Here is a 27381-nt window from a genome sequence, read left to right as displayed (position 1 = left end):
ATGGATAGGAGATTCTGTGGTCCCGAACGAGAATCCCAAAAGGTATGTTGCCTCCCAGGTGCCAGGGCCAGGGATGTCTCGAATCGAGTCTACAGGATTCTGAAGGGGGAGGGGGAGAAACCAGAAGTTATGGTGAATATAGGCACCAACGACATAGCTAAGAAAAGGGATGAGAATATAAAAAGTAATTTTAGGGAGTTAGGTTGGAAGCTAAAGAGCAGGGCAAGCAGAGTAGTAATCTCAGGATTGCTACCGGTGCCATGTGCAAGTGAGGCAAGGAACAGGGAGCGAGTGCAGCTGAACACGTGGCTACAGGGCTGGTGCAGGAGGGAAGGCTTCGGATATGTGGATCATTGGGATATCTTTTGGGGAAGGTGGGACCTATACATGAAGGATGGATTGCACCTAAACTGGAGGGGCACCAGTATCCTGGGTGGGAGGTTTGCCAGAGCTCTTTGGGAGGGTTTAAACTAGTTTGGCAGGGGGATGGGAACCAGAGCTATGGATCAGAGGATAGGGTAGCTGTTGAACAGGCAGAAATATAATGCAGCAAGGATAGACACTTGATAGGGCAAAGTTGCGCTCAGTGAAATGGGTTAAAGTGTGTTTATTTCAATGCAGAGAGAGTCAGGAATAAGGGAGATGAACTTAGAGCATGGATCAGTACTTGGAACTACAATGTTGTGGCCATTACGGAGACATGGATTTCACTGGGGCAGGAATGGTTGTTGGATATTCCGGGGTTTAGATGTTTTCAGAAGAATAGGGAAGGAGGCAAAAGAGGAGGGGGAGTGGCACTGTTAATTAGGGAGTGCACCACAGCTGCAGAAAAGGAGGTAGTTGAGGAGGGTTTGAGTACTGAGTCAGTAATGATGGAAGTCAGAAACAAGAAAGGAGCAGTCACTTTATTGGGATTTTTCTATAGACCCCCCAATGGCAGCAGGGAATAAATTGGGCCGCAGATCTTAGAAAAGTAACAGAGTTGTTGTCATGGGTGACTTCAATTTCCCTAATATTGAATGGAACCTCCTTAGTGCAAATGGTTCAGATGGAGCAGATTTTGTCAGGTGTGCACAGGAAGGATTCCTGACTCAATATGTAGATAGGCTGACTACGGGGGAGGCCATATTGGACTTGGTGCTCGGCAATGAACCAGGCCAGGTGTCAGATGTCTCGGTGAGAGAGAATTTCGGTGACAGTGACCACAACTCCTTGACTTTACAATAGTCATGGAGAGGGATAGGAACAGAAAGTATTTAATTGGGGGAGAGGAAATTATACTGCCATTAGACAGGAGCTGAGGAGCATAAAGTGGGAACAATTGTTCTTGGGCAAATGCACAACAGTAATGTGGGAGTTGTTTAAGCAGCACTTGCTGCGAATGCTGGATAGTTTTGTCCCACTGAGACGAGGAAAGAATGGTAAGGTGAAGGAGCCTTGGATGATGAGAGAAGCGGAGCTTCTAGTCAAGAGGAAGAAGGAAGCTTATGTAAGGTTGAGGAAGCAAGGATCTGGCACAGCTCTAGAGGGTTACAAGGTAGCCAGGAAGGAACTCAAAAATGGATTGAGGAGAGCTAGAAGGGGGCATGAAAAAGCTCTGGTGGGAAGGATTATGGAAAACCCCAAGGCGTTCTACACTTGTGTGAGAAATAAGAGGATGATCAGAGTGAGAGTAGGGCCGATCAGAGAAAGTGGAGGGAACTTATGCCTAGAGTCTGAGGAAGTAGGGGAGGCCCTAAATGAATATTTTGCTTCAGTATTCACTAGAGAGAGGGACCTTGTTGCTCATGAGAACAGTGTGAACCAGGTTAATAGACTCGAACAGGTTGATATTAAGAAGGGCGATGTGCTGGAAATTTTGAAAAGCATCAGGATAGATAAGTCCTCTGGGCCTGAGGGGATATACCCAAGGTTACTATGGGAAGCGAGGGAGGAGATTGCTGCGCCATTGGCGATGATCTTTGCGTCCTCACTCTCCACTGGAGTAGTACCGGATGATTGGAGGGAGGCGAATGTTTTCCCCGTTCAAGAAAGGGAATAGGGAAATCCCTGGGAATTACAGAGCCATCAGTCTTACGTCTGTGGTGAGCAAAATATTGGAAAGGATTCTGAGAGATAGGATTTATGATTATTTAGAAAAACATAGTTTGATTAAAGATAGTCAGCGTGGCTTTGTGAGGGGCAGGTCATGCCTCACAAGCCTTATTGAATTCTTTGAGGATGTGACGAGACACATTGACGAAGGTAGGCAGTAGATGTGGTGTATAAGGATTTCAGTAAGGCATTTGATAAGGTTTCTCATGGTAGGCTCATTCAGAAAGTTAGGGGGCATGGGATACAGGGAAATTTGGCTGTCTGGATACAGAATTGGCTGGCCGAAATATGACAGCCAGTGGTAGTGGATGGAAAGTATTCCGCCTGGAGGTCGGTGACCAGTGGTGTTCTGCAAGGATATGTTCTGGGACCTCTGCTCTTTGTGGTTTTTATAAATGACTTGGATGAGGAAGTGGAAGGGTGGGTTAGTACGTTTGCCGATGACACAAAGGTTGGGGTGTTGGAGATAGTGTTGAGGGTTGTTGCAGGTTACAACAGGACATTGACAGGATGCAGAGCTGGGCTGAGAAGTGGCAGATGGAGTTCAACCTTGATAAATGTACCTTGTGTTGCCTTATTATGTATTTTCTTTTATTTTATTTTCATGTACTTAATGATCTGTTGAGCTGCTCGCAGAAAAATACTTTTCACTGTACCTCGGTACACGTGACAATAAACAAAATCCAAAATCCAAATCTCCCCCAATCTTTCACCTTGCCTGGATCGGAAAAAACCTCACTTTTGCCCATATTTAATTTATAACCCGAGAACCGACCAAATTCCTCCAGTCCCCATAATCCCTCCAATCCCCCCCAATGAGTCTGTCATATAAAGGAGCAAATCGGCTGCATGGAGCCTGTGTTCCACCCCGCCTTGCACTATCCTCCACCAAATGTTCGACGTTCGCAGAGCCATTGTCAAAGGCTCTATGGCCAGGGCAAACAGTAATGGGGAGAATGGACACCCCTGACCCATCCCCCGACACAAGCCAAAATATTCTGACTGCACCCGATTCGTCCTTACATTTGCCACCGGTGCCTGATATAGCAACCGGACCTAATCCACAAATCCTTGCCCAAACCCAAACCGTCCCAGGACCTCCCACAAATATTTCCACTCCACCCGATCAAAGGCCTTCTCTGCATCCATGGTCACCACCAATTCGACCTCATGGTAGGCATAATTTAAGAGCCACTTAATATTGGTCGCCAGGAGTCACCCCTTAACAAATCCCTTCTGGTCCTCCCCATTACCCCTGGAATGCAGTCCTCGATCCGTGTAACCAGGATCTTTGGCAACAATTTAGCATCCACATTTAATAAGGAGATTGGTCTATATGACCCACAGCGTTCTGGATCCTTGTCCTGTTTTAAGATGAGAGAGATTGATGCCTGTGATAACATCAGGAGAGCATTTCCAACTCCTTTGACTCATTAAAAGCCTTTACCAAAATGGCCCCAGCACCCCGGAAAATTTCTTATAAAATTCCACCAGGTATCCGTCCGTTCCAGGGGCTTTGCTCGATTGCATCGTCCCAACCCCTCTATTACCTCCCCAAGTCCGATTGAGGCCCTCAGGCCCTCCAACAACTCCTCATCCACCTTTGGGAACTCCATCCCCCCCCAAAGATCGTCTCACCCCTCCTCTCCGGCTGAGGATTCCGATTTATACAGCTTACTATAAAAGTCCCGAAACACACATTCCTCCCCGGTATCCCTCACTTTCACAATCTCTCTCGCTGCCTCCTGCTTCCTCAACTGATGCGCCAGCATCCTACTAGCTTTCTCCCCATATTCATAGACCGCTCCCCTTATCCTCCTCAGCTGCCCCACCGCATTACCTATGGACAGGAGTCCAAATTCTAGCTGCAGCTTCTGGCATTCTTTCAAAAGCCCATTCTTCGGAGTCTCCGCATGTCCCCTGTCCACCTGTAAGATTTCTCCCATCAATCTTTCTAGCTCCACCCGCTTCACATTCTCCTTGCGCGCCCGAGTTGAAATAAATTCCCCTTTGATAACTGCCTTCAGTGCCTCCCAGACCACCCCCGCCGACACCTCACCCGTATCATTGATCTTTATATATCCTCGGATGGCCTCCCTCACCCGATCACACACCTCCTCCTCCACTAGTAGCCCCACATGCAACCTCCATTGCGGGCACTGTGCCTTCCTTTACTCATTTGCAGGTCCACCCAGTGCGGGGCATGGTCTGACACTACTATTGCGGAATATTCAGCATCTACCACCTCTGCCAGTAGCGTTTTGTCCATCACAAAATCTATCCGGGAATACACCTTATGTACATGGGAGAACAAAAATTCCTATCCCCTCGGCCTTTAGATTCCCCGACCCCTGTCCCTCCGCCATCTCTGGATGTGTTGCCAGCACCACACCCGCTCCAGCCAACTGATTTTCTCTTTTTCGGGCACTTCTGGTCCGCAGCTCCATAAACTAGGGGGTCAATCTCTTCTGCTCTCACTTCTACACCTTTTTCCTTCACAATTGTAACTGCAAACTGGGATAAAGGTCACAAAAAGACCGCCACGAGCAGGAGCTACCACATCTGCGACTACTCACTCCGTGACCGCCACCGGAAGTCCTTCTACAATGATTAATGAGATACCTCGCCCCTAGTGGGAGGGTTTGTACTCCGCAAGAAACGCAGGGAAGACATACATTCCCACCCCAAAGATCCTGTGCGGGATATTACACATGGGATCATCCCAATTAAGTGACAGTAATTTCTGTATGGAGCATTAAAAATGCTAGTGATGTATTTTAGAAACAATTTCACGGAATACTATATGATGTTGATGTATAGTATTGCTTTGACTTGTGGCTTCATTTTGATGTGACCTTCACCTTCAATTCTAGAACTTGGGAGAACTGTGATTGAATTGTACAAAGCAAATTACTGCAGATGCCGAAATCTGTAATAAAAACAGAAAATGCATGAAATACTCAGCAGGTCTTGCAGCAACTGTGGGAGGAGGAACAAAGCTGAAACTTCAGGCCTGTGGCCTTTCCTTTCATTTGACCTACTCAATAAATAGTATCATGGGATATTCACCTGAAAAGGCATATTGTGACATCTCAACACTGAGGTGCACTGAGTACACCGGATTAACAGCATAGATTATATTCCTATCCCGAAAGGGAGAAGGGTATCCTCAATAGATTAAACCAAACTGACATGAGAGTGTAAATCTTGGAGCCCTTTACAAATTGTGCACTGAACTTCGAAAGCTCTATCTCAAATAAAGCATGGCCTCAGTTCCATGTGGATTGCAAAATAATTTACTGTTTAATTTTATTTCTACCAGGTTGAGGAGCAACTCCTTACTTACATTTATTTCACAATTTTGCAATTTACAGAGAGGACTAACCAAATTAGTATGCATATACATCATACAATCCCATTAACGTAGGACAAAATCTTAAACTTACTCCTAACTGTCATGCAAAACATTTTATTATGTTCAGTGGCAGTCAGAAGTACTACTACTGAAACCCAAATCTATTATTATAAAGTATTTAAATATAGCTCAGTCCAAAGTATGAACTTTATTTCCTGTTTCCATTCATCTCAACGGTACAAAACTAAATATAGTAAAACTGCAAGTATTTGATGGTAATCAAATAAGTTTTTTAAAAAAACATTCAGCCAGCAGTTTAAGTGTAGCGTGGGCTAATGCTCCAGCACATAGTGTCAAGGAATTCTGGAACATCTGTTGGGTAACTCATAAATGCCATGTTGGCAGTTCTCAATTTTGCTATTGTCAATGAGGGAAGATTCTATATTGTTCAATCCCTCTCAGTGGCATGTCTGAAATTTGGAGCAAGGGCTATGCCCATGTTGCAGACAGTTCTCCAAACGCTAACTCAGGCGGAGTGACAGGAGCCTAGAAGCATATTACTGGCACACTTCTTGACTGTGGAAACATGGCAAATTATTTTCTGTCTTTATTAAGAGAGATTAAAAAACACGCTGAAATTAATTAGTGGCCTTGTTAATGGTGAATGAACATTCCCTGCTAAATTTGCATCAGCTTTTCAGATCAAATGACGAAAAACAAGAACCACAACACAGTTGTCTGCTAACTTATCGGGACTCAAAAACTTCAAGAATAAATGTCAGCCGACAGCCAACACAAAATATTAAATAAGGAATCATCGTGACTAAAGTATTTATAATTACTTGCCACTAAATGGTTTACTAATTAAACAGCACTAAACATTTTTATTTATTTTCTCTGTAAAGAAAGTAATACATTGCCTTTTTTTAATTGCCTGAATCGTTTTGTATACAGATTACAAAAACAGTTGTTTATGACCGAAGCTGAAAAAATGAACCACATCTGCAACCATTTTGGCCTTGTTCCATTAACAAAATAAGAGAAACAATTCTCTTGCAGAATAAATAGATGAATCATTGCACTAGTTTGGGAAAGAAATTTTACAAAAATCTTTTATTTCACCATATTGCAAACATTTCTTACTTCTGGATTTTGCATGTTTTGTAGACCCTATGTAACCACAGCTGTATGCACATGTGAAAGAGTGACCCCTACTGGCACATTAGGTGCATAGCCACATGTTATGTTACAATTTCAAATCAGCCAAATTTCTTTAAATTCAGAAATATCTATAATCTACTTCTGAACTATCGATTGTGAATAGCAATTAAAAATGTTTGCTAAAGGTATCTACTATAGGTTAAGAGGAACACTTTCTCACTGCTGCTCACCAAATTCTTCTGGAATTTCTTTAGCACTTGCTAATGATATACTTGTTCAGTTCTCTGGCCTGAACATAGAACATAGAACATTACAGCGCAGTACAGGCCCTTCGGCCCTCGATGTTGCGCGACCTGTGAAACCACTCTAAAGCCCATCTACACTATGCTCAACTCGTGTGCAACCACTGTCTCTGGATCATGTGTCGCCATCTGGGATGGCCACTTACAATGAAGAACATGGACGGTCGCAAAGCATAACGGGGAAAATGGACAATGCAACGTTCAGGCAGGCTCAGAGCCTGAATGTATATTTATGAGCGAAGAATCCAGATGGTATCGAAACCCCAACCGATTAGCATTTTGATGGCCCATCTCCATCAGACAAAAGACTGATACTTGAGCAACCAATACAATCCCAGACATTTCGGCGCCACTCCCTGTACTCAGGAAGCATAAACAACAGGGTCAACAACCGCTTAGGACACACCCAGCCATCAAGGCACCCGCCCCTTTATTGGCTCAAATCAAACACAGTGATCATGAATTACCCAATTAGTGGGGCCCAAACCGAAGGACTGCCCAAAAGAGTGTGAAAACCCCCAAGGATAAAGAGAGAGACCACTATGTGTTCGGTCTCTCTTGGACCTGGCGCTCCGGCAACATGTACTTCCAATTGCAGCACCACCAGAAGCAAGTTTAAGTTCAACGCCCGCTACCAGACGGATGAGCCCAGCTGAGCAGCAGTTACTTCTACAGACCCGATAGACCCAGATTCGAACAACGGCCACTGTTCCTCTGACTTAAGCGGGTGCCTGAAGTTAAGTACAGGTTGTCATAGTTGATAGGTGTAGTTTAACTAGTAGCATCTATGTTGCATGATTGATTGTGGGTGTAAATAAAGTACCCTTGATCTTGAACTAACTAACTGGTGTTTGGCTCTTTGATCGATATCCGGTTAAACCCTGTGGTGGTATCATTTGATACCTGGCAACTCTGGTGGGATATAGTATCGATATCCGAAGAAAGAAGGGCAACCTTACTGACGGCCTTATTTATAGTAGGTAAAAAAGGCAACACATGCACATGTGTGCATGCCTCTCAGCGAGTGTGCATGACAGCTATATCGTGATGCTCTTGAGAGAAGGAGAAGGGGGGACATGTGGCCTCATCTGCGGATGGGGCGGATCTGGAGGGGATGGAGAAGGGGATGGAGGAGAGGGTAGATGAGGAGCCCGGGGAGGACCCGCAGGGGGAATCGGAGTTTGGAAGACAGGCGACGGCAAGGGTCCAGCCTGCCCAGACCACCAGGGAGGCCCTCATCAATGAATCAGACTACAGGACGGAGATAAATCACTTGGTTGCATGGTGTACCAAAAACAACCTCTCCGTAAATGTCGGAAAAACCAAGGAACTGATCATCGACTTCAGGAAGCATAGCACGACACACTCCCGTCTGCATCAATGGCTGTGATGTGGAAATGGTCGATAGCTTGAAGTTCCTGTGGGGTCACCATCACTAACAGTCTGTCCTGGTCCACTCATGTTGATGCAACAGTCAAGAAAGCCCAACAACAAGTCTACTTCCTGCAGAAGCTGAAGACATTTGGCATGTCTGCATTGACTCTCACCAACCTCTACAGATGTGCGAGAGAGAGCATCTTATCCGGCTGCATCACAGCCTGGTATGGCAACTGCTCGGTCTAAGATTGCAAGAAACTGCAGAGTGTGATGAGCTCAGCCCAACACTTCACACAGGCTTGCCACCCCCACATTGATTTTGTATACACCTCCCGCCGCCTCAGGAAGGCAGACATTATCAGAGACCCATCCCACCCAGGCATTGCCTTCTTCCAGACCCTTCCATCAGGCAGAAGGTATAGAAGTCTGAAGACCCGCACATCCAGACATAGGAACAGCTTCTTCCCCACAGCTAGAAGACTCCTCAATGATACCCCCCTCGGACTGATCTGTTCCCTGTAGGAACACTATTCATGATGCCCTATGCTGCCCCACCCCATGCCCATTCCCTGACACTCCTCCCTCCGACCCACCCCCCCATTCCCTGTCACTTCCCTCACCCCATGCCAGCATTTCCAGATCCGCTTCCCCACCCCCTAATACCTGACCTTCCCCATCCCCCATTACATGACATTGACACTCAGCCCCCACCCCATGCTTTCCCTTCCCTGATGCTCCCCACCCCATTCCCCAACCCTCACCCCCATTCCGACTCACCCCGCCTTTCTGACCCTCCCCCACCCTACGCCCACTCCCTGACCCACCCCCACCCTCCCCCACTCTACACCCTCACTCCCTGATCCTCCCCCACCCTATCTCATACGTCAACCCAGCCCAACCCCACCCTTCCCTCCACATCCTGACCCTTCCTCAGCCTTCCCCCACCACACCCTGACCCCCCCCACCCATGAAGGGTTTGTACTGGTGGGTGCCAGGGGGTGCAGAAGAACAAGCATGAAGATCAGATATTGGAGGCTCCGAGCTGTCAGCCAGCGATTTGTGGTGGGGGCAGCAGTGGTTGTGAATTTGAGGGGTGGCAGGTGGAACTGATTTCAGGTGAGAGGTGGTAACTTTTGCAGCTTGGTGGAGGTCATTGGTCTTCAACCGACATTGTACGGTGTTTTCCTCGTCATGCTACCCGAACTGACAGCCGCTGTCACTGCCTCCCAGGTGGCATACCTTTGAAGGAGCAGGAAGTCCCATTTCATATTAATGGCATCAAGAAGCCTGGCCACATTGATATCCCCAATGTCATGCTTGCGTGTTGACTGGGAGTGAGATTTGAGGGAGCGTTTAAAAGCAGCTCCCCCTTGTTAGCGGTGAGACACTGAAGCACGAGTCTGGTGAATCAGACGGCGAGACAACTAGTAATGGCGAGACGCTCGTGGAGGCTTATTTTCAGCACTAAGTGTTCTTAAATACAGGCCGCAATCACAGCAATGCAACCGTTGAGCAACACCCCGCCAATATTGCCCAAAATAACACTTTAAGATGCGATTCCCCCAAAAGGACACAAGGTCCCCCAGCGAGTGTGTTTAGCCACGTGTTTCCCGGCACTCGCAGTGCCAAGGAACACATGGCTATTCAACACGGCTTACGGTGAATAGGGGCATGAACGGGGAATTTGTAACCGAAGCCGCACATAGGTCTGTTTTGTACAGTGGGGAGCTCCGCTCGCCAGAACTCCCCCAGCCCGAATGCAATGTGGGAGGGTCCCAGGTTAACCCACACAACGCACTCCCCCGCCCCCCCCCCCCCACCATACTGGGCAAACCCAATCGTGTGTGCATAAAAACTGGCTATGTAGCCTATGCCAGCTGGCACTGCAAGCATGCCAGGCTGCACTGCCAGAATACCCAGGTGGCATCAGCAGTTCCAGGACACCACCCTGCCAACAAGCATGCAACAAGGGGCCTCCAATGCCCTGGGAGTCCCCCATGACTCCGTCTGGTCCCCATTTTTGGGGACCAGTATTTAAGACGCTAGCCTGAGGTGTCTGAGGCGAAGGGGTTGAATCCCAAAGTCTCAGATATTCCGGGAATCTGCAAATTAGAGTGAGGCTCAATACATCGCTCTAATATGCGGACTTTCTAAATCCATTGTGGATGGGATGCACATCGCAGTGATATTATGTGAAATGTTCAGAATTAAAAGGGTTAATGTCATATCATAAGATATATCACTAGATGGAGCTAGATGCACAACTGCATAAAGCACTGACTCACAGGCTTCTGAGAGAAGGTTGGAGAAAACTGGAGAGGAGCAGTGAGAAGGTATAGAGTTATAGATAGGGTGTAGGGACTAGTGTTAGTAGATTATAGATTACTAGGTTATTGTTTACTATAGGAGTAAGTGGTCGAGCTTTAATAAGTAGTGTAAATAAAGTTAGCTTTGTTAATGAACTTAGCTTCTTTGTAAACACTACAACATCCTGTTGTAAGGGGGCTGGTTTAGCACAGGGTTAAATAGCTGGCTTTTAAAGCAGACCAAGGCAGGCCAGCAGCGCGGGTTCAACTCCTGTATGAGCCTCCCCGAACAGGCTCTGAAATGTAACTTCATTTGAAGCCTACTTGTGACGATAAGCGATTTTTCATTTCATTTTCTCATCCATCCTGATAATAGAATCACAAAGAACACCACAATGGCAACGTCTCGCGAGATTGCATTGAATCTCGCAAGGCATTGTGAACCAGGTAGATCCCGGGAGCTGAGTCTCCAGGGTTTCAACGGCTGTGCCGTGTCATGCTGCTTTTCCAGCACAGCTTGGCCGTTGGGTTGCATCCTTAGAAATGTTTCCGTAGGCAGCATGGTGGCGCAGTGGGTTAGCACTGTTGCCTCATGCCGCCAAGGTCCCAGGTTCGATCCTGGCTCTGGGTCACTGTCCGTGTAGAGTTTGCACATTCTGCCCGTGTTTGCGTGGGTTTTGCCCCCACAACCCAAAGCTGTGTCGGCTCGGTGGGTTGGCCACGCTAAATTGCCACTTAATTGGAAAAAATGAATTGGGTACTGTAAATTTTTTTTTTTTTTTTAAAATGTTTCCGTTAAATCGTGTCCAAGATGTACAAAGTTTACAGAATCACAGTTGATTAGCAAAGCTTTCTGGTGAAACCCCACTGTAAAACAATGCCCCAAAACACTTTAAGAAACAAATCTGTCACAGAAAATTACATAAAAAATATTTTATTCAGTTTTTTTAATCATTGGAAATCTTTTAATGAATGAAGCAAAAACTGAAACTTTAAAGCCTAAAAATAAAATTACTTCAACTCCCCAATCTTATCATTTGCATTTGAACAGTTAAAGCTTCCTTTATTTTTACAGATATGAAAGAATATTTAAAAAAGACTCAAAGGGAAAATGTCCAAATTACATTAATTCACAGAAGATTTACATTTGTTACAATAAATTATTTTCCACAGTTTTCTAAAAAGGATAGAAAAATACACCACATTAGCAGATGGAACAAAATAAGTTTGACTTTTCTGCAGGTGTAGAAAAATATTTGTTCATGCCTGAATCCAAGTATTGTTCAACTCTGTGTTTCAGTTCTTTCAAGTACCCACCTGGAAATATGTATTCCTAAAAGTTATTTGCATGTTATGGCTCAATGTTCTTTGTTTAATGTTCACTGATCTGGGTGTCAATCCAACCAAACATTGTTTCAAACAATTGCAACCCTTTAAAAATGCTTGTGACGCTCAAAACTAGTTTCACCATTGTTATCTCCATCAAACTTCATAATAGTTGGTAAATTTCCATTTTTGGTGAGTGTTGGCTGGATCACAGGTGTTTATGATCAAGATTTTTCCCAATGGATTGCCTTCTAAACACAAGGAAACTGAGAAATCTCCCAAAGAATATGATCTTTCTACAAAATGAAAATACATAATAGTTAGCATGTCTTTCATAACTTGAATATTTTAACCAAACAACGTTTGCACCTTTAAAAATCATAACCTTCTCCTCTTAAGTTATTACTTCTATGGCATAGAGGAAAAAACATTGAACGAAATGGGAGCAAAGGAATTGATATGAAGCAACCCTTAAACCTCTTTGAAAGCTCCAACCTGGGCAATAAAGGAGTTGGGTTGGCCATACTATACATTTTGGACTTTTATCTCGGATCTTTTAAAATCCATGAAAAAGATGGCAACTTTTTCCTGGACAAGTGGGTCAATCTAGTCATACGAAACTAGAAAACCTGCAGATGCTGATGCAGCTCAAAAAAAATGATCTCATTTCACCATCACTGTAATTCAGCAGGTAACAGCTTTAACTGCTGCCATAGCCCACAGTTGATTAGTATTATTGTCAGGACAAAATCCAAAAGAACATAGAAGCACTTTGTAACTGTGATGAATTTAGAAATTACTGAAGGAGACAGGTTCTGAAGGAGCAAAATTAATGTTGGGGGCTGTACCCCTTGTCACTCCTGCACATTGCTCTGCTGTCTGCCACCCTGGACCTCGAACTGGCAGTTTGGAGCAGAACGTGTTTCTGACTTTCAAGTACGATGGGTAGAATCTGCCCATTAATAAAAAAATATTTTCAAAAATAATCGAAACAAAAAAATACTGGGATTGGTTACAGTTGAATGGGGTGCTGGTGAATTAATGATAATTTTCATAATATAAAATTATTTTTAATGTAACCAATGAGAATCCTTCTTCTAGTATGGCGCGTTCACACAATAAACATGAATATATTATTTCATTTTGGTCAGGGATGAGGAAGTTGGGTTGGGGGAAGACAGTCAATTTTACATGGAAGACATGGAAAAACCCACTTTCAGTCGGTACTTACCAAAGTTGGTTCATCTATAAAGGACCGATGGAACCATCTTAAATTATTGTTTCTTTTATCACAGGGTTTCATCCCCAACCCCTGTTTCACATCCAATAAAGCTATGCACATGTCCATCTGCTTAATTAGTCTTAACCACGAATGACTAAAATGTTGGTTCTATGAAAAAAAATATTTAAAATTTTTACGATAAGAGGTACTTCAGCCACCCTTCCCAAATAATATGAAGAATGATTTATCCTGGAAGTGACAAGACATTGAAAAAATTGGTTCAATTTCAAATTATTTCTCATTGAAAACCATTCAAGGGGTACTCCTTTGTGGTTGGAAGACAAAAGCTGGATGCAATGAAATATTGCTACCGGCGCCAAGGTTTGATTCTGACCTCGGGTGACTGTGTGGAGTTTGCACTTTCTCACTGTGTCCGGGTGCTCCGATTTCCTCCCGAAAATGTGCGGGTTAGGTGGATTGGTCATGCTAAATTGCTGCTAAATGTTCAAAGGTGAGGTGGGTTACAGGGATAGGGCTGAGGTCGGGTACTTTTCAAAGGGTCGGTGCAGACTTGATGAACCGAATGGCCTCCTGAACTGCAGGAATTCTATGATTCAAACCGTTCCCCTGTAAAGTGTATTGCAGAAACCATTATGGGGCAATTGGCCATAATAATCTTTATTAGTGTCAAGTGTCAACAGTAGGCTTACATTAAAACTGCAATTAAATTACTGTGAAAATCTCCTGTCGCCACACTCCGGCATCTGTTTGGGTACTCTGAGGGAGAATTCAGAATGTCCAATTCACCGAACAAGCACGTCTTTTCGGGACTTGTGGGAGGGAACCAGAGCACCCAGAGGAAACCCACGCAGAAACAGGGGGGGGGGGGGGGGGGGGGGGGGGGGTGCAGACTCCACACAGACAGTGACCCAAGAATTGAACTTGGGTCCCTAGCACTGTGAAGCAACAGTGCTAACTGCCGGTCTACCGTGCCGCCCACATATTTGGCCAAATTTCCATTTCCCATTTCAAATATTGTGTTCTTATGGCTGATCTAAACTTTCAGTGATGTTTGTAATGGAAAGGAAAATTGGACATTACTACTTTGAGGAATATCAATACAAAGCAGCAATTATATAATATTCAGTTCTGTCACTGCGGAATACCTGTGGTGAAAGTGAAAATGTGATGAGATTTGCGTCCTGCATCTCCCCATACTCCCTCCTAATCATTACTGCAGAATCTCCAACAAACCCACTTTATCTGGTTGAGAAAAGCATTTGCTCTTGTCTTTGAATTTGAGCAAATGAGAGGTAAATCTAACACTGACGGTATGCCTACTGCAAAATCCATTTTGGAACTTGTGAAATGATTGATCCGATTCCAAGTGCTATGTTTGCTGTGTTATATTCTCTTCAACTAGTTTAAGTTACTGAATTCAAACTAAAGAGGCCAAACATTGTTTGTTGTATAAATGAGATTATTTTAACTAGTGGCAGCGCCACACAAACTGGGCGCAGGAGTAGGCCTCTTGGGCTTGTTCCGCCATTCAATAAGACCATGGCTGATCTGATTGCAACCTCAACTCCACTTTACTGACGACCATTGATAATCTTCAGCCCCTTTGCTTATCAATGACCTATCTACCTCTACCTTAAAATTTATTAAAATATTCTGCTTCCACCATCTTTTGAGGAAACTTCCAAAGCCTCAGGACCTCAGAGAAATAAATTCTCTTCACCTGTGTCTTAAATGTGCGACCCCTAATTTTTAAACCAACTAAATAATGAAACAGCTCAATCTTAATAAACTCAATGTTTCATGGTGGATAATATCTTCTTGTTTCCTGCTACCTATGTACAAATACAGAATCTGTATACGCAGCCGTAAAGAGCACAATTAAGGCTAATAGCCTTTTACTCCCCTGGACCAGTTGGGACATAATGGAGTAAATGTTACAGATTCTTCTACTTTTCTGGTAGTTTAGTGGAGATTATTGAACCAACTCATCAATCACAAACTTTGCACAAAACATATATAGTTAGTGAAACTTAGAAAATACCCCTTTGGCAAACTGTAATAATTCAAAACATGAAAGTAGAAGAACAAAAAAAGAAAAGGCTGGAAATACCCACCAGGTCTGGCAGCATCTGCTCAGAGAGAAAGAGACAATGGGCGTGATTCAACGGGAACATTTCAATGTCCAGTTTTGGGCACGTTTGGGGGCGAGCGGGTATTTTGTGACGGCTGTGTAGGTGAGATGACAGCCCATATTCAAAAGGTACTCGGTCCCAAAAATGAGCCCCCACGAGATTCTCAACATTACTGGCTGCCTCGCCGACTGATTCACCCGACTTGCGGCTCAGCAGCTCGCTACAACAAAGGGAAGCTGCTTTTAAGCACTCCCTCATCATTCATTCCAGGTCAACACGGAAGCATGGCAGCGTGCAGACCTGCTCCTCGCTATGGGGATGGCAACCTCAAAGTTTCTCGACACTGGATGAGAGGCAGGCCACCCTGTTCCCCTGCGGAGGTCGGAGGACCAGTAGCAGGGTCAGCAATGCTGCCTGTGAGGCAGTGGCAGCGGCTGTCAGTGCGGGCAGCATGATACAGACGACTGCCGTCCACTGTAGGAAGACGACAAACAACTTCCAAAGAGCTGCAACGGTAAGATACCACCTCTCTCCTGCCAATCATGCGACAAATTCCCAAAACTCCCCCCCCCTCCCGAATTCACTGCCTGACACCTTGCATGCTTTGTCCTTGTTCCTCAGAACCCCCTGGCATCCACCAGCACAACCCCTTCATTTCTAGGTGCAATGCCCACAAATGCTAACCTCTCACGTATGGCTCACAATGCCCTCTCATATTGAAGGGAAAGAGTCCCAGAGATCTGAGTCCTCACCCACTATGAGGAATGGGCCCTGGAAATCGTGGGGTTGACGACGAGAGAGTAGTCACCGACAGCGAGGTTGGTCTGCACCAGAGCGGTGAAGATCCACTGCCCCGTCACACAGGTGACCTGTCTCAAGTGAGTAGTTCATGTCAGACAGTAGTTCATGTCCTCCCTCTCACTGGCCACATATCCATTGTTAGATTTAGATTTATTGTTCACGTGTACCGAGGGACAGTGAAAAGTATTGTTCTGCGCACAGTCCACGCAGATCATTCCATACATGAAAAACATAGGATATACGATAAATGCATAATGCAAATACATGGACATAAACACTGGGTGAAGCATACAGAGTATATTGCTACAATAGTAGAGAATATACATAGAGATATCGGTTTAGTCCATAAGAGGGCCATTCAGGTGTCTGGTAACAACGAGGAAGATGCTGTTTTTGGATCTGTCCGTGCATGTTCTCAGACTTTTGTATCTTCTGCCTGATGGATAAGGTTGGAAGAGAGAATAACGTGGGTGGGAGGGGTCTTTGATTATGCTGCCTGCTTTCTCAAGGCAGTGGGAGGTGTAGACAGAGTCAATGGATGGGAGACGGGTTCGCATGATGGACTGCACCGTTTTCACGACTCTCTAGTTTCTTATGGTTTTGGGCTGAGCAGTTGCCATAACAAACCGTGATGCAGCCAGATAGGATACTTTCTATGATGCATCTGTAAAAGTTGATAAGAGTCAAAGTGGATATGCTGAATTTCCTTAGTTTCCTGAGGAAGTACAAGCGCTGTCATGCTTTCTTGGTCATAGCATTGACGTGGTTGGACAAGGACAGATTGTTGGTGATGTGTACATCTAGGAATTTGAAGCTATCAACCATCTCCACCGTGGCACTATTGTTGCAGAAAGGGGTGTGTACGACACTTGTCTCACATGATCTCCATCTGATGAGGCCAAGCCATGTGGAGATCTTCTCCCCCCTGCCACCCAGGAGGAGAGCTCAGAGGAGACCACCGGCGAGACACACGCCTAGGTAGGAGACATTAGTGGACAGGCTTCTGAGCACAATCTGGTGAGCATCAAACAGTGGCTGATGCACAACAGGTGGAGCCAGGAGCATCCAAGGGTGACAGTAGTCGGAGTCTGCTGGACCCAGTACACAGCTGGGTTCCAGGTGGATGCCGAGCCTCTGGTCAAGTTTCTCCCAGAGCTACTATAGGACTCAACCTTGAGATTCAGGGTGGCACAAGAGGGCATTCCCCAACGGCATCAATGGCACCAGGGCATGAAAGGTAGCAGGGTGCCCCACCTCTGATTTGCATGGAGACATCTAGACATAGCACGAGACAACTGAAGACCAGGAACAGTGAGGAGCACTGAGCGGGCACTGGTGAGATCACTATGTGTAGCTAAGGGGAATGGAAATCTGTCACAGTAAAATGTTCACTTTTAAAACATGCCATACCTCAAATATGTGACGTCTCTGTCCTTCCCCCTCCCTCCCCACCCTCTCCCTGGTCCTCCTCGCATGAAGGACCCTTGCCCTCACCAAACGTGGCAACTCGCTGCAAATTCTCTCACACAGATCCTCTTCTTACATCTCCTATGGCCGAACTAATCTCTTAAAACTGAATTTGAACATTAGCACTATCACTAACCTTTCTTTATTATCTTCACCCAATGCCTCTGTCTATGTATTGACATTGTGTACCTTTTGTTGCCCTATTACGTATTTTCTTTTCATGTACTAAATGACGGTTTGAGCTGCACGCAGAAAAATATTTTCACTGTACCTCGGTACACGTGACAATAAACAAATCCAACCTAATCCATCCAGCCCCTGCTGGACTGCCTCCTCCGCAGACGAGACCACATGTCCCTCTGTCTAGTCCTCCTCCTCCTTTCAGCAAGTCGCCCCACTGCTGTGTCCGATTGTGGAGGGCATAGCTGATCACCACAAAGCGTGAGATCCTTTGCAGGATGTACTCGAGGCACTGTCAGAGCGGTAAAAGCATCAATACCGCATTTCCAGCAGGCTCAACGACAGCACGGGTGGCAACGTGGGCCTCATTATAACGGGTCTCCGCCTTGGTCACAGGCCTCCGCACCAGTGTCATTAACCGTGACCTCAACGGGTATCCCTTGTCCTGCATGAGCCAGCCTATCATCCTGGGGTGCTCCTCGAAGACACAGGGGATATTCGACTGCCCCAGGATGTAGCTGTCATGCACAATCCCATGGTAGCGCATGGTAGTACAGTGGGCAGAACTGTTGCTTCACTGCACCAGGGTTTCATGTTCGATTCCCGGCTTGGGTCACTGTCTGTCCAGAGTCTGCATGTTCTCCCAGTGTCTGCGTGGGTTTCCTCTGGTTGCTCCGTTTTCCCGCCCCAAGGTCCGAAAGACGTACTGTTAGGTAATTTGGACATTCTGAATTCTCTGTGTGTACCCGAACAGGTGCCGGAACGTGGTGACTAGGGGATTTTCATAGTAACTTCATTGCAGTGTTAATGTAAGTTTACTTGTGACAATAAATATTATTATTATTATAGTGGGCAGGCATGCATGATCCTAAGGCAGCGATTGCACATGCTCTTAACATTCAGGAAGTGGAACCCCTTCCTGTTTATATGGGACACTCCTTGATGCCCCGGTGATTGCAGGGCGACATGCGTGCCAGCGATTGTCTCCCGAGTCTGGGGCATCTCGGCAATGGCTGCAAATCCTGCAGTCCAGGCATCTTCGTGGGCCAATTGCAGCTGGAAAGTGACATAATATAATAATCTACACCCCCCCCCCCCCCCCCCCCAAGTAAAATGGAAATGGCTACCCACTTCCTCACTTTCCTACAGTAGCTATTGCGCCTGTTTCATGTTTTTGAAAAGGAGTTCTAAACAACGGCCAGATGACTTCCTGTCAGGGAATTTCCAGGAGGCCGCTGCATTCGACTTCAATCTCATCAATGAGATTGTAATCAATGCAAATGAGGGTTAATGATATTCTTGCCATTTTTGGGCGTGATCGAGAACAGCCGTGCCATTGGGGGAAGATCAGGTGGATCGCAGAATAGATTCACGGCGGGTGTGAATTTTGATTTTGCCCTCTCCCACTTTCACCTGGAATGCCCAGATCCGCGCCAAGTGTAACATGATTGCTGAACTGCGTCCAATGTTTTAGGTCATGATCATTCATCAGAAAGGTTACAACCTGAAAAGTTAACTGTTTTCCTCTCCACAGATGCTGTCAGATAGAGTATGACCAGTTTTTATTTCAGATATTCAGCCGACACAGTATTTTGCTTGAAGATGAAAGTAGACTTCCGGTAACGGGGATGTGCTGAGTGGACGTATTAAAGGTGGCTCTTCTCCTGAGAATTTTGTTTTTAGGCACCGCGGAAAAAACACTCCCTCACCCACTTCCAACTACAGCAAAATGAGCTATGCCTAGCAGTAGCAGTGCCACGGTCCGAAAAGTGGCAAAAGGCAATAGAAACTTGGAGAAGTGAACAGAGGTGATTGCGAACACATGAGACGATGAAGACCCACCTACACGCAACAAAGAGAGAACGCCAGGCTGTGCAGAGCTCCCCCTCGCTGGTGGGCGGGTGGAGAGAGAGTTCCTCACGAACAAATTGCAAGAGCTCAAGGAGGCCATCAAGGCTGACACAGGGCAATGGTCAAGGTGAAAGTGGCATAGGCACTAATCGCCATGCTGGCGGCCTGGACAAGGCGGAGGGACAGCTGGAGGCCCAAGGGAACACCATAAAGGAGCTGGAGCTGGCCTCAATGGACCAGAGCAACCGGATCATTGCACTGAAATCAGAGGTGTTGAGGTTGGTGACAGCACAAGGACCTAAAAGGGAAAATCGAGGACCAGGGGAATAGGTCGAGGCAGCAAAACCTGTGGATAGTGGGCCTAACGGAGGGGACTTAGGGGAGGAACCCCAGGGAATATGTGGCCCAGATGCTGGGAAGAGACAGCTTCCCCAAGCCGCCAGAAATAGACAGGGCCCACAGATTAATCTGGCCAAGGGCCAAAATTGCCAAGCTGGGGAGGGGTGAGGACAGACATACCATTCATGCTGTGAGATGAGAGCTAGTGAGGTGGCCATATCGCTCAGTAAGAGGGGGGTGTTTACTGCTAAAAATTATAGGCCGGTTAGCCTTACTTTGGTTATTGTAAGATTTTAGAGCCCATTATTAAAGATGAGATCGCAAAGTACTTGGAATTGCATGATAAAATAGGACTGAGTCAGCATGTCTTTATCAAAGGGAGGTAATGTCTGACAAATCTGTTCTTTGAGGAAGTAACAAGGAAGTTAGACAAAAGAGAATCAGTGGACGTGATTATTTAGATTTCCAGAAGGCCTTTGACAAGGTGCCACATAGGAGATTGTTAAATAAGTTAAGAGCCCATGGTGTTAAGGGTAAGATCCTGGCATGGATAGACGATTGGCTGATTGGCTGAAAGCAGAGAGTGGGGATAAAGGGGTCGTTTTCAGGATGGCAGCCGGCGACTAGTGGTGTGCCTCAGGGGTCTGTGCTGGGACCACAACTTTTCACAATATACATTAATGATCTAGAGGAAGGAACTGAAGGCACTGTTGCTAAGTTTGCAGATGATACAAAGATCTGTAGAGGGACAGGTAGTATTGAGAATGCAGGGATGCTGCATAAGGATTTGGACAAGCTAGGAGAGTAGATAAAGAAGTGGCAGATGAAATACAATGTGGAAAAGTGTGAGGTTATGCACTTTGGAAGGAGGAATGGAGTCATAGACTATTTTCTAAATGGGGAAATGCTTAGGAAAGCAGAAGCACAAAGGGACTTGGGAGTCCTTGTTCATGATTCTCTTAAGGTTAACGTGCAGGTTCAATCGGCAGTTAGGAAGGCAAATTCAATGTTAGTATTCATGTCCAGTAAGAAGTCTTACAACACCAGGTTAAAGTCCAACAGGTTTGTTTCAAACACGAGCTTTCGGAGCACGGCTCCTTCTTCAGGTGAATGATCTAGAGGAAGGAACTGAAGGCACTGTTGCTAAGTTTGCAGATGATACAAAGATCTGTAGAGGGACAGGTAGTATTGAGAATAGTAAGGAGCCGTGCTCCGAAAGCTCGTGTTTGAAACAAACCTGTTGGACTTTAACCTGGTGTTGTAAGACTTCTTACTGTGCTCACCCCAGTCCAACGCCGGCATCTCCACATCAGTATTCATGTCGAGAGAGGTAGAATACAAGACCAGGGGTGTACTTCTGAGGCTGTATAAGGCTCTGGGTCAGACCCCTTTTGGAGTATTGTGAGCAGTTTTGGGCCCCATATTTAAGGAAGGATGTGCTGGCCTTGGAAAGGGTCCAGAGGAGATTCACAAAAATGATCCCTGGAATGAAGAGCTTGTCATATGAGAAACGGTTGTGATTCTGGGTCTGTACTCGTTGGAGTTCAGTAAGATGAGAGGGGATTTTATTGAAACTTACAGGATACTGCGAGGCCTGGGTAGAGTGGACGTGGAGAGGATGTTTCCACTTGTCATAAAAACTAGAATCAGAGGACACAATCTCAGACTAAAGGGACAATCCTTTAAAACAGAGGTGAGGAGGAATTTATTCAGCCAGAGGGTGGTGAATCTGTGGAACTCTTTGCCATAGAAGCTGTGGAGGCCAAATCACTGAGTGTCTTTAAGACAGAGATAGGTAGGTTTCCGATTAATAAGGGGATCAGGGGTTATGGGGAGATGGCAGGAAAATGGGGATGAGAAAAATATCAGCCATGATTGAATGGCGGAGCAGACTTAATGGGACGAGTGGTCTAATTCTGCTCATATGTCTTATGGTCTTATATATGTTGGCTGCCCAATAACAAGAAAATCCATGCCTTGACTGTGTTAAATAAACTGTCACCATTGCTTTCTGTGAAGAAATAAAAACGGTCTTTTTACAGCTGTGCCGAGCATGGAAAATAATAAAACAGGATATAGTAGAATATAGTATACTAAAACTACATAATGAAGTTAAAGGGAACATTTCACTTGCAACTTGATTTGTTTTCCTTTTTTTTGAATTTTGAAATAAAATCCTTAGAATAGAACTTCAGTTTCAACTTGCTTCAATCAAAATTTAACTGTAGGTATTTTTATTTAAATTCAACGGGTTCAGAACAAAGTCTAATATAGGAATCTAAAATGCTATCTAGTTTTATATCAAATAATTGTTAAAATTATACTCACTGAAGCTGCAAGAGTCTTGACTGTACAAAAAAGGCCTTGTGGGTATAAAGATTTATAGAAAATCATTGCTGAAAGGTGAAGCTTTCAGTAATCCGAACAGGGATAATACAATAAATGACAATGGGAATTATTTTGAGATACAGGATAGATTTGACGGGCAACGTGCAGAACAATCAGGGTACCTGTCAGTTGTCACCAGTCAGAGACTTAAAACCAATTTGCTCATTGGGTGTCATTTAGATTTAGCAGTGTGAGTTGTCAGTGTTTTTCTGCCATTGATCGACTTGCCAGTAGGTGGAGTAGGAAAGTTGGCAGCCTATTTAGGGAGCCATATCATTAAAGAGCTAGGCTGATTGGGATGGGAACAGTGTAAAGTAGGGCACGATTAGGTTTACCTAACCTCAAACCTTTACATTACTACCAGCTTCTAGCAGTCTCTTTGAGATGCTGGATTGACTATGTTCCACTTTATTGCTTTGCATGGATCTTGCACAGCATGGGCACCGTAGATTTATTCATGAAAATTGTATCGGGATTCTATGAGAGAACTCCAAACTGCATAAAGTGATGAGGCCCTTGTCAGTTTCTGGAAGCTTTCGCCATTTACTTTAAGTTTCGGACCAAAATGAGAGATGGCGCAAAAACAAAAGAAATATCGCAACACATTTTCCAATGCAATTTTGTTCTTGCTGAAAATCAGAGTGATACAGAGACTAAAATTGGTCCCAATATAACACAGTTATCGTCTTACCTTTTGCTTAATATCACAAACTTCAAATGAAAACGTGCCATTTTCAACAGCAAGACACTTTCTTGTTCCAACATTAAAAAGCTAGAAATTGATAACAATCATTAATTTAGTGCAGAAAATGTTGCATATTATTAAGTACAGTTGACCTGTGGGCAAAATATTAAACAATCAATATCCACCTCCCTATATTAACTACATTGAGAGCTACACTGAAATTGTCAACCTCCTGAAACAATAGTTGAAAGTGTGATAGCATGAAAATTATGTAAATGTGTTTTTTGAATAGCAGCCAATGGAACCTAACACAAACATGTTAATATCTTTTAATACTGATATCATATTGTATGATTTTACACGGATAAAGTTTTAAATGGTCGAAACATACAGAGAATAAGGACTGACAGGAGCAGGATCAAAAATGATAGATCCTGCATTTCCTGAGCAGAAATTCATGATGTGGCAAATAGATTTACTTCAAAATTAAAGTAAATGTCAACATACTTGGTATTAAATTGCTGTGTGCCATAACTAAACAAATCTTAAACAATTTTCTTCTATTTAATATTGATTTTTCTCATGACATTGGAAGGCAACAATATATTAACTCGACAATTGTTGTCTGTGCATGCCAATTAACGTATTTTCTATGGCAATCATAGAATGGTTACAGAACAGGTGGTGGCAATGTAGCCCATCATGTCCATGCTGGCTCTCTACATGAGAAATTCACCTAGTCCCACTACCCTGCTTTTTCCCTGTGACTGCAAATTTTCTCTCTCCAGAAGAACATGGTGGTGTAGTGGTAATGTTACCGGACTAATAAATCAAAAGACGTAGGCTAATACTCTAGGACGCAAGTTCAATTCATAAATATGGATTATAAAGCTAGTCTCAATAATGGAGACCATAACAACTATGATTAATTATTGCAAAACTTGTCTGGTTCACTAATATCCTTTGGGGAAGGAAATTCACATCCTTACATGTGACTCCAGACTAGTGAAGCCCGTATCCCATGAAAGGAGAAAAAAATAAGCTAATTTTCCAAATCATTTTTGAAAGCCATGATTAAATTTGTTACCACCTTACGCTCAGGCAGATCTTAACCACCATGATTGATAAAAAAGTAATCAGAGAACATCATGAAGTTAAGTACACATCAAAGCTGCCATTAAATTCCCGGGCTCCTCTTACTGTTATTTCCTTAAAAACAATTCTACTCCAAAGTAACTTACCAAACCATCAGTTCTTACTAAAGATGTCTGTAAATCAGGGTAGACATTTTCTAAATACCATTTAAAGCTCTTACACTGGAGCTTTTTCCGGAGCTCCTTCTGCTTTCTTAAGTCTCCAATGTTAAATTCGATGTTATTTGTATTAAGAAGGTGGTGGTAACCATGGCCATAAAAAACATCAACATATTCATCCAGCCAAACTTCTGCCACACGGGCCAGATTCCGCTCCACTGTCTTAATTCTGTTCTTTGGAAATGTGTATGGATTACCATCACGGAAAATATGGCCCACTCTTGAACATGGGATAATTTCAATTTCTCCTCCACACATCCAAACCTGTTCCATGAAAATGAAGAAAATATTTAAGAACATAAGAAATAGCAGCAGGGGTAGACTATTCAGCCTATTGAGCATGCTTCATCATTCAATAGGGTCATGACTGACCAGATATCCAACATCACTTGCCTGCCTATCCCCATATTCACTGGGCCTACAAAATATGTCCGAGTCTGAAATATACTCAATAAAACAATATCCGCAACTCTCTGAGCTGAATCCAAAGATTCACAATCCTTCTTGCAGCAAATGTCTTACTCATTACAGTCCTAAAATGATCAACCACACTCATCCTGACATAAACCCCTGGGTGGGATTTTCTACTCCTCCTTATGGCAGGTATCATGGTGGCCGAAAGCGGAAAACGTGGCCGAAAGCGGAAAACATCGCAAGAGCAGGGAAATTGGTTTAAGGACACCGTAAAGCCAGTTCACAATTGTGCTATCCAGACTGCAATGGCGGGTTGCTTTTCCCACCACACAATGTTGGGAACATGTTTTGAATATTATGAATACCTATTAAAAGGACTTCTCTTCAGTGTCTCCCCCCCCCCCCCCCCCCCGCCATGCACAAGAACCAGGCGAGCCATGACATAGGTACACCCTCATTGACTGTGAAGCTGGAGCTGATGGGGCAAAAGAGGGGATTGGGATTGGATGGACACTGCTGGAGTCACCTGGTTAGATGACCTGCGGAGTGCAGCTGCTGATCCTCCTCTCCATGGGTGCTCGAGTGCACCTGGCTGACTCCTTGAGAAGGAGGAGGAGCTGAAGTGAAATTGAGCTGCCCAACCACCTCTCATGTAGTCAATGATGGATGCTACCAAGGGCTACAGTGAGGGAACACTGCTCCTGCAACAGTGCAGGACTGATGTCTCGGAACAAGGTCTCCACCCGTCACTTGCCAGTGTCGATCTCTGTGCGTTGGCATCCTGATGTTATCACCTTGAACTGAATGCGGATGGTCTCCATTGTTATGAAAACAAAGGTTGTTTTAATATTAAAAATAAGATATGAAGGCTACTGCTAATAGGGAATTGGCAATCGTGGTTACGTTAGCACTTCACTCAACCCAAGTGGATTCCAGTGGATGGACAGGCCATGTAGCATGAGGGAGTTACTGCCTAGCATCCAGATTGTGATGCCTGGACATGGTGCCTGAACACTGCGGAAGGCAACACCACACAAGCATCAGCCAATATCAAAACTAGGGGATGGGACACACCACCAGGGACACCGCTGGAGGATGGGGAATGCAACGGGGAGTGGACCAGCAGCTGGTCCAGGTGATGTTAGGATGGGAGTCACCGCTGTTTGTCAGTCTAACACTCTCTCCCAATATCTTAGATATTGAATGGTATGACAGGGATTTTGGACCCAGTGGAACTTGCCCTCTTGGTGCTGCTGCTAGGCCGGATGGGCAGACGTCGGAGATGGCAGCATCAGCAGATGCTCGAGACGGCAGCCCGCGTGACAGGCTCTGCCCCACACCCCAAGGACCTGGCCGCCATCAGGCTAGGGAGGGACCCAGAGGGGGAGTCCTGCAACGGCCCAAGGTGTACAAGCGTCACTGGTCATTTGAACAGATGACGGACAGGGTGTGCTGCAGGAGGCTCCATCTCAACAAGGAGACAGTGCGGTACCTGTGCCACGTCCTTGCGGATTAGGCACCACATGGAGGAGGAGGACACCCTTTCTCTGTGGCCATCAAGGTCACTGCAGCCCTGACCTTTTATGCCTCAGGATCCTCCCAGGGCTTGAGCAGGGACCTGTGTGGCATTTCGCAGGCTACAGCCCACAGGTGCATCAGGCAGGTCACAGGTGCCCTGTTTGCCCGGGTGGAAAACTACAAAATCTTTGACATGCCCAACAGAATGCCCGGGCAGCAGGTTTCTCAGCCGTAGCCGGGATGCAACAGGTCCAGGGGGTAGTGGATGGCATACATGTTGCCCTGCACTCACTGGGCCATCTGGAAATGCCTTACATTAACAGAAAGGGGTTCCAATCCCTGAACACACAGCTCGTTTAACACCACCACATGAAGATTGTGCACGTGTGCGCACGCTTCCTGGGGAGCGCCCACGATAGCTACATCCTGGGACAGACGGTCATTTCCGATCTCTTTGAGGACCACCCCAGGATGGGCATGCGCAGCCGTACTGCCCTGTTCCGGGTGCTGACTGTGAGAAGCAGCCTCATCAGAGTGGTGGAACTTGGGGGATGGGTCCAGCTTGGCAGCCAGCACCCCCTCCTCCCGCTCGGTGCACATAGAGTCCTGGGGTTCACCTTGGGAAAGAGGGGCAGCCAGGGCTCGAACCAGCTGCCCCTGCATCATCTGGCTCGGTCAGACCTGGTGGCTATCCGACATCTTCACCGTCGTGCTGACACCCGCGCCGATGCTCCTCAGTGACTGGGCCGTGCTCTGCAGTGCCTTGGCAATGCCCAACTGCGACTGGGACAAGCTCCACAGAGCCTTGGCCATTACCATGTAATGAGCGGCACCTCATCAAGGTCAGCCTGGTACTGGATAACAACCCCCAGCGAGTCGGACATTCTGCCAAGACCCCCCAGCTATGGCCGTCACCGACTGTGCGATGCCTCGAACACCTTCACTAATGGTGCCGACATCATGCACCAGGCTCTCCACAGCGATCACACCCTAGCTGTGTTGGCCTCGGTGCCACACATTGCCGGTGACATCTCCTGCACCCACAGCCTCTGGAGCCCCTCCAATTGGCTATGGATCTGCTGGAATGTCGCTGACATCTCCCTCTGAATGTCCTGACTGCACCCTAACA

General features: G+C 45.5%; 1 protein-coding gene across 2 annotated transcripts in view; it reads right to left on the bottom strand.

Annotated features, from left to right (window-relative positions):
* Positions 1-11513: 11513 nt before the first annotated feature.
* The window catches only part of LOC119961953 (polypeptide N-acetylgalactosaminyltransferase 5), a 69560-nt gene continuing 53692 nt past the window's right edge, over positions 11514-27381 (bottom strand). Inside the window, exons 7-10 of one of the 2 annotated variants that reach the window (XM_038789575.1) lie at positions 24249-24584; positions 23014-23094; positions 13153-13311; positions 11514-12217 (exon numbers count right to left, since the gene is read on the bottom strand). In XM_038789575.1, coding sequence (XP_038645503.1) covers positions 12173-12217; positions 13153-13311; positions 23014-23094; positions 24249-24584 — 621 coding nt within the window. In that variant the 3' untranslated portion in view covers positions 11514-12172. Of the gene's footprint in view, positions 12218-13152; positions 13312-23013; positions 23095-24248; positions 24585-27381 lie in introns of those variants that run through there. The other variant, XR_005459770.1, reaches the window with a different exon arrangement.

This window comes from Scyliorhinus canicula, chromosome 2 (assembly GCF_902713615.1).
Source record: "Scyliorhinus canicula chromosome 2, sScyCan1.1, whole genome shotgun sequence".
NCBI classification, from domain to species: domain Eukaryota; kingdom Metazoa; phylum Chordata; class Chondrichthyes; order Carcharhiniformes; family Scyliorhinidae; genus Scyliorhinus; species Scyliorhinus canicula.
This window is presented reverse-complemented; position numbering and strand designations above follow the sequence as displayed.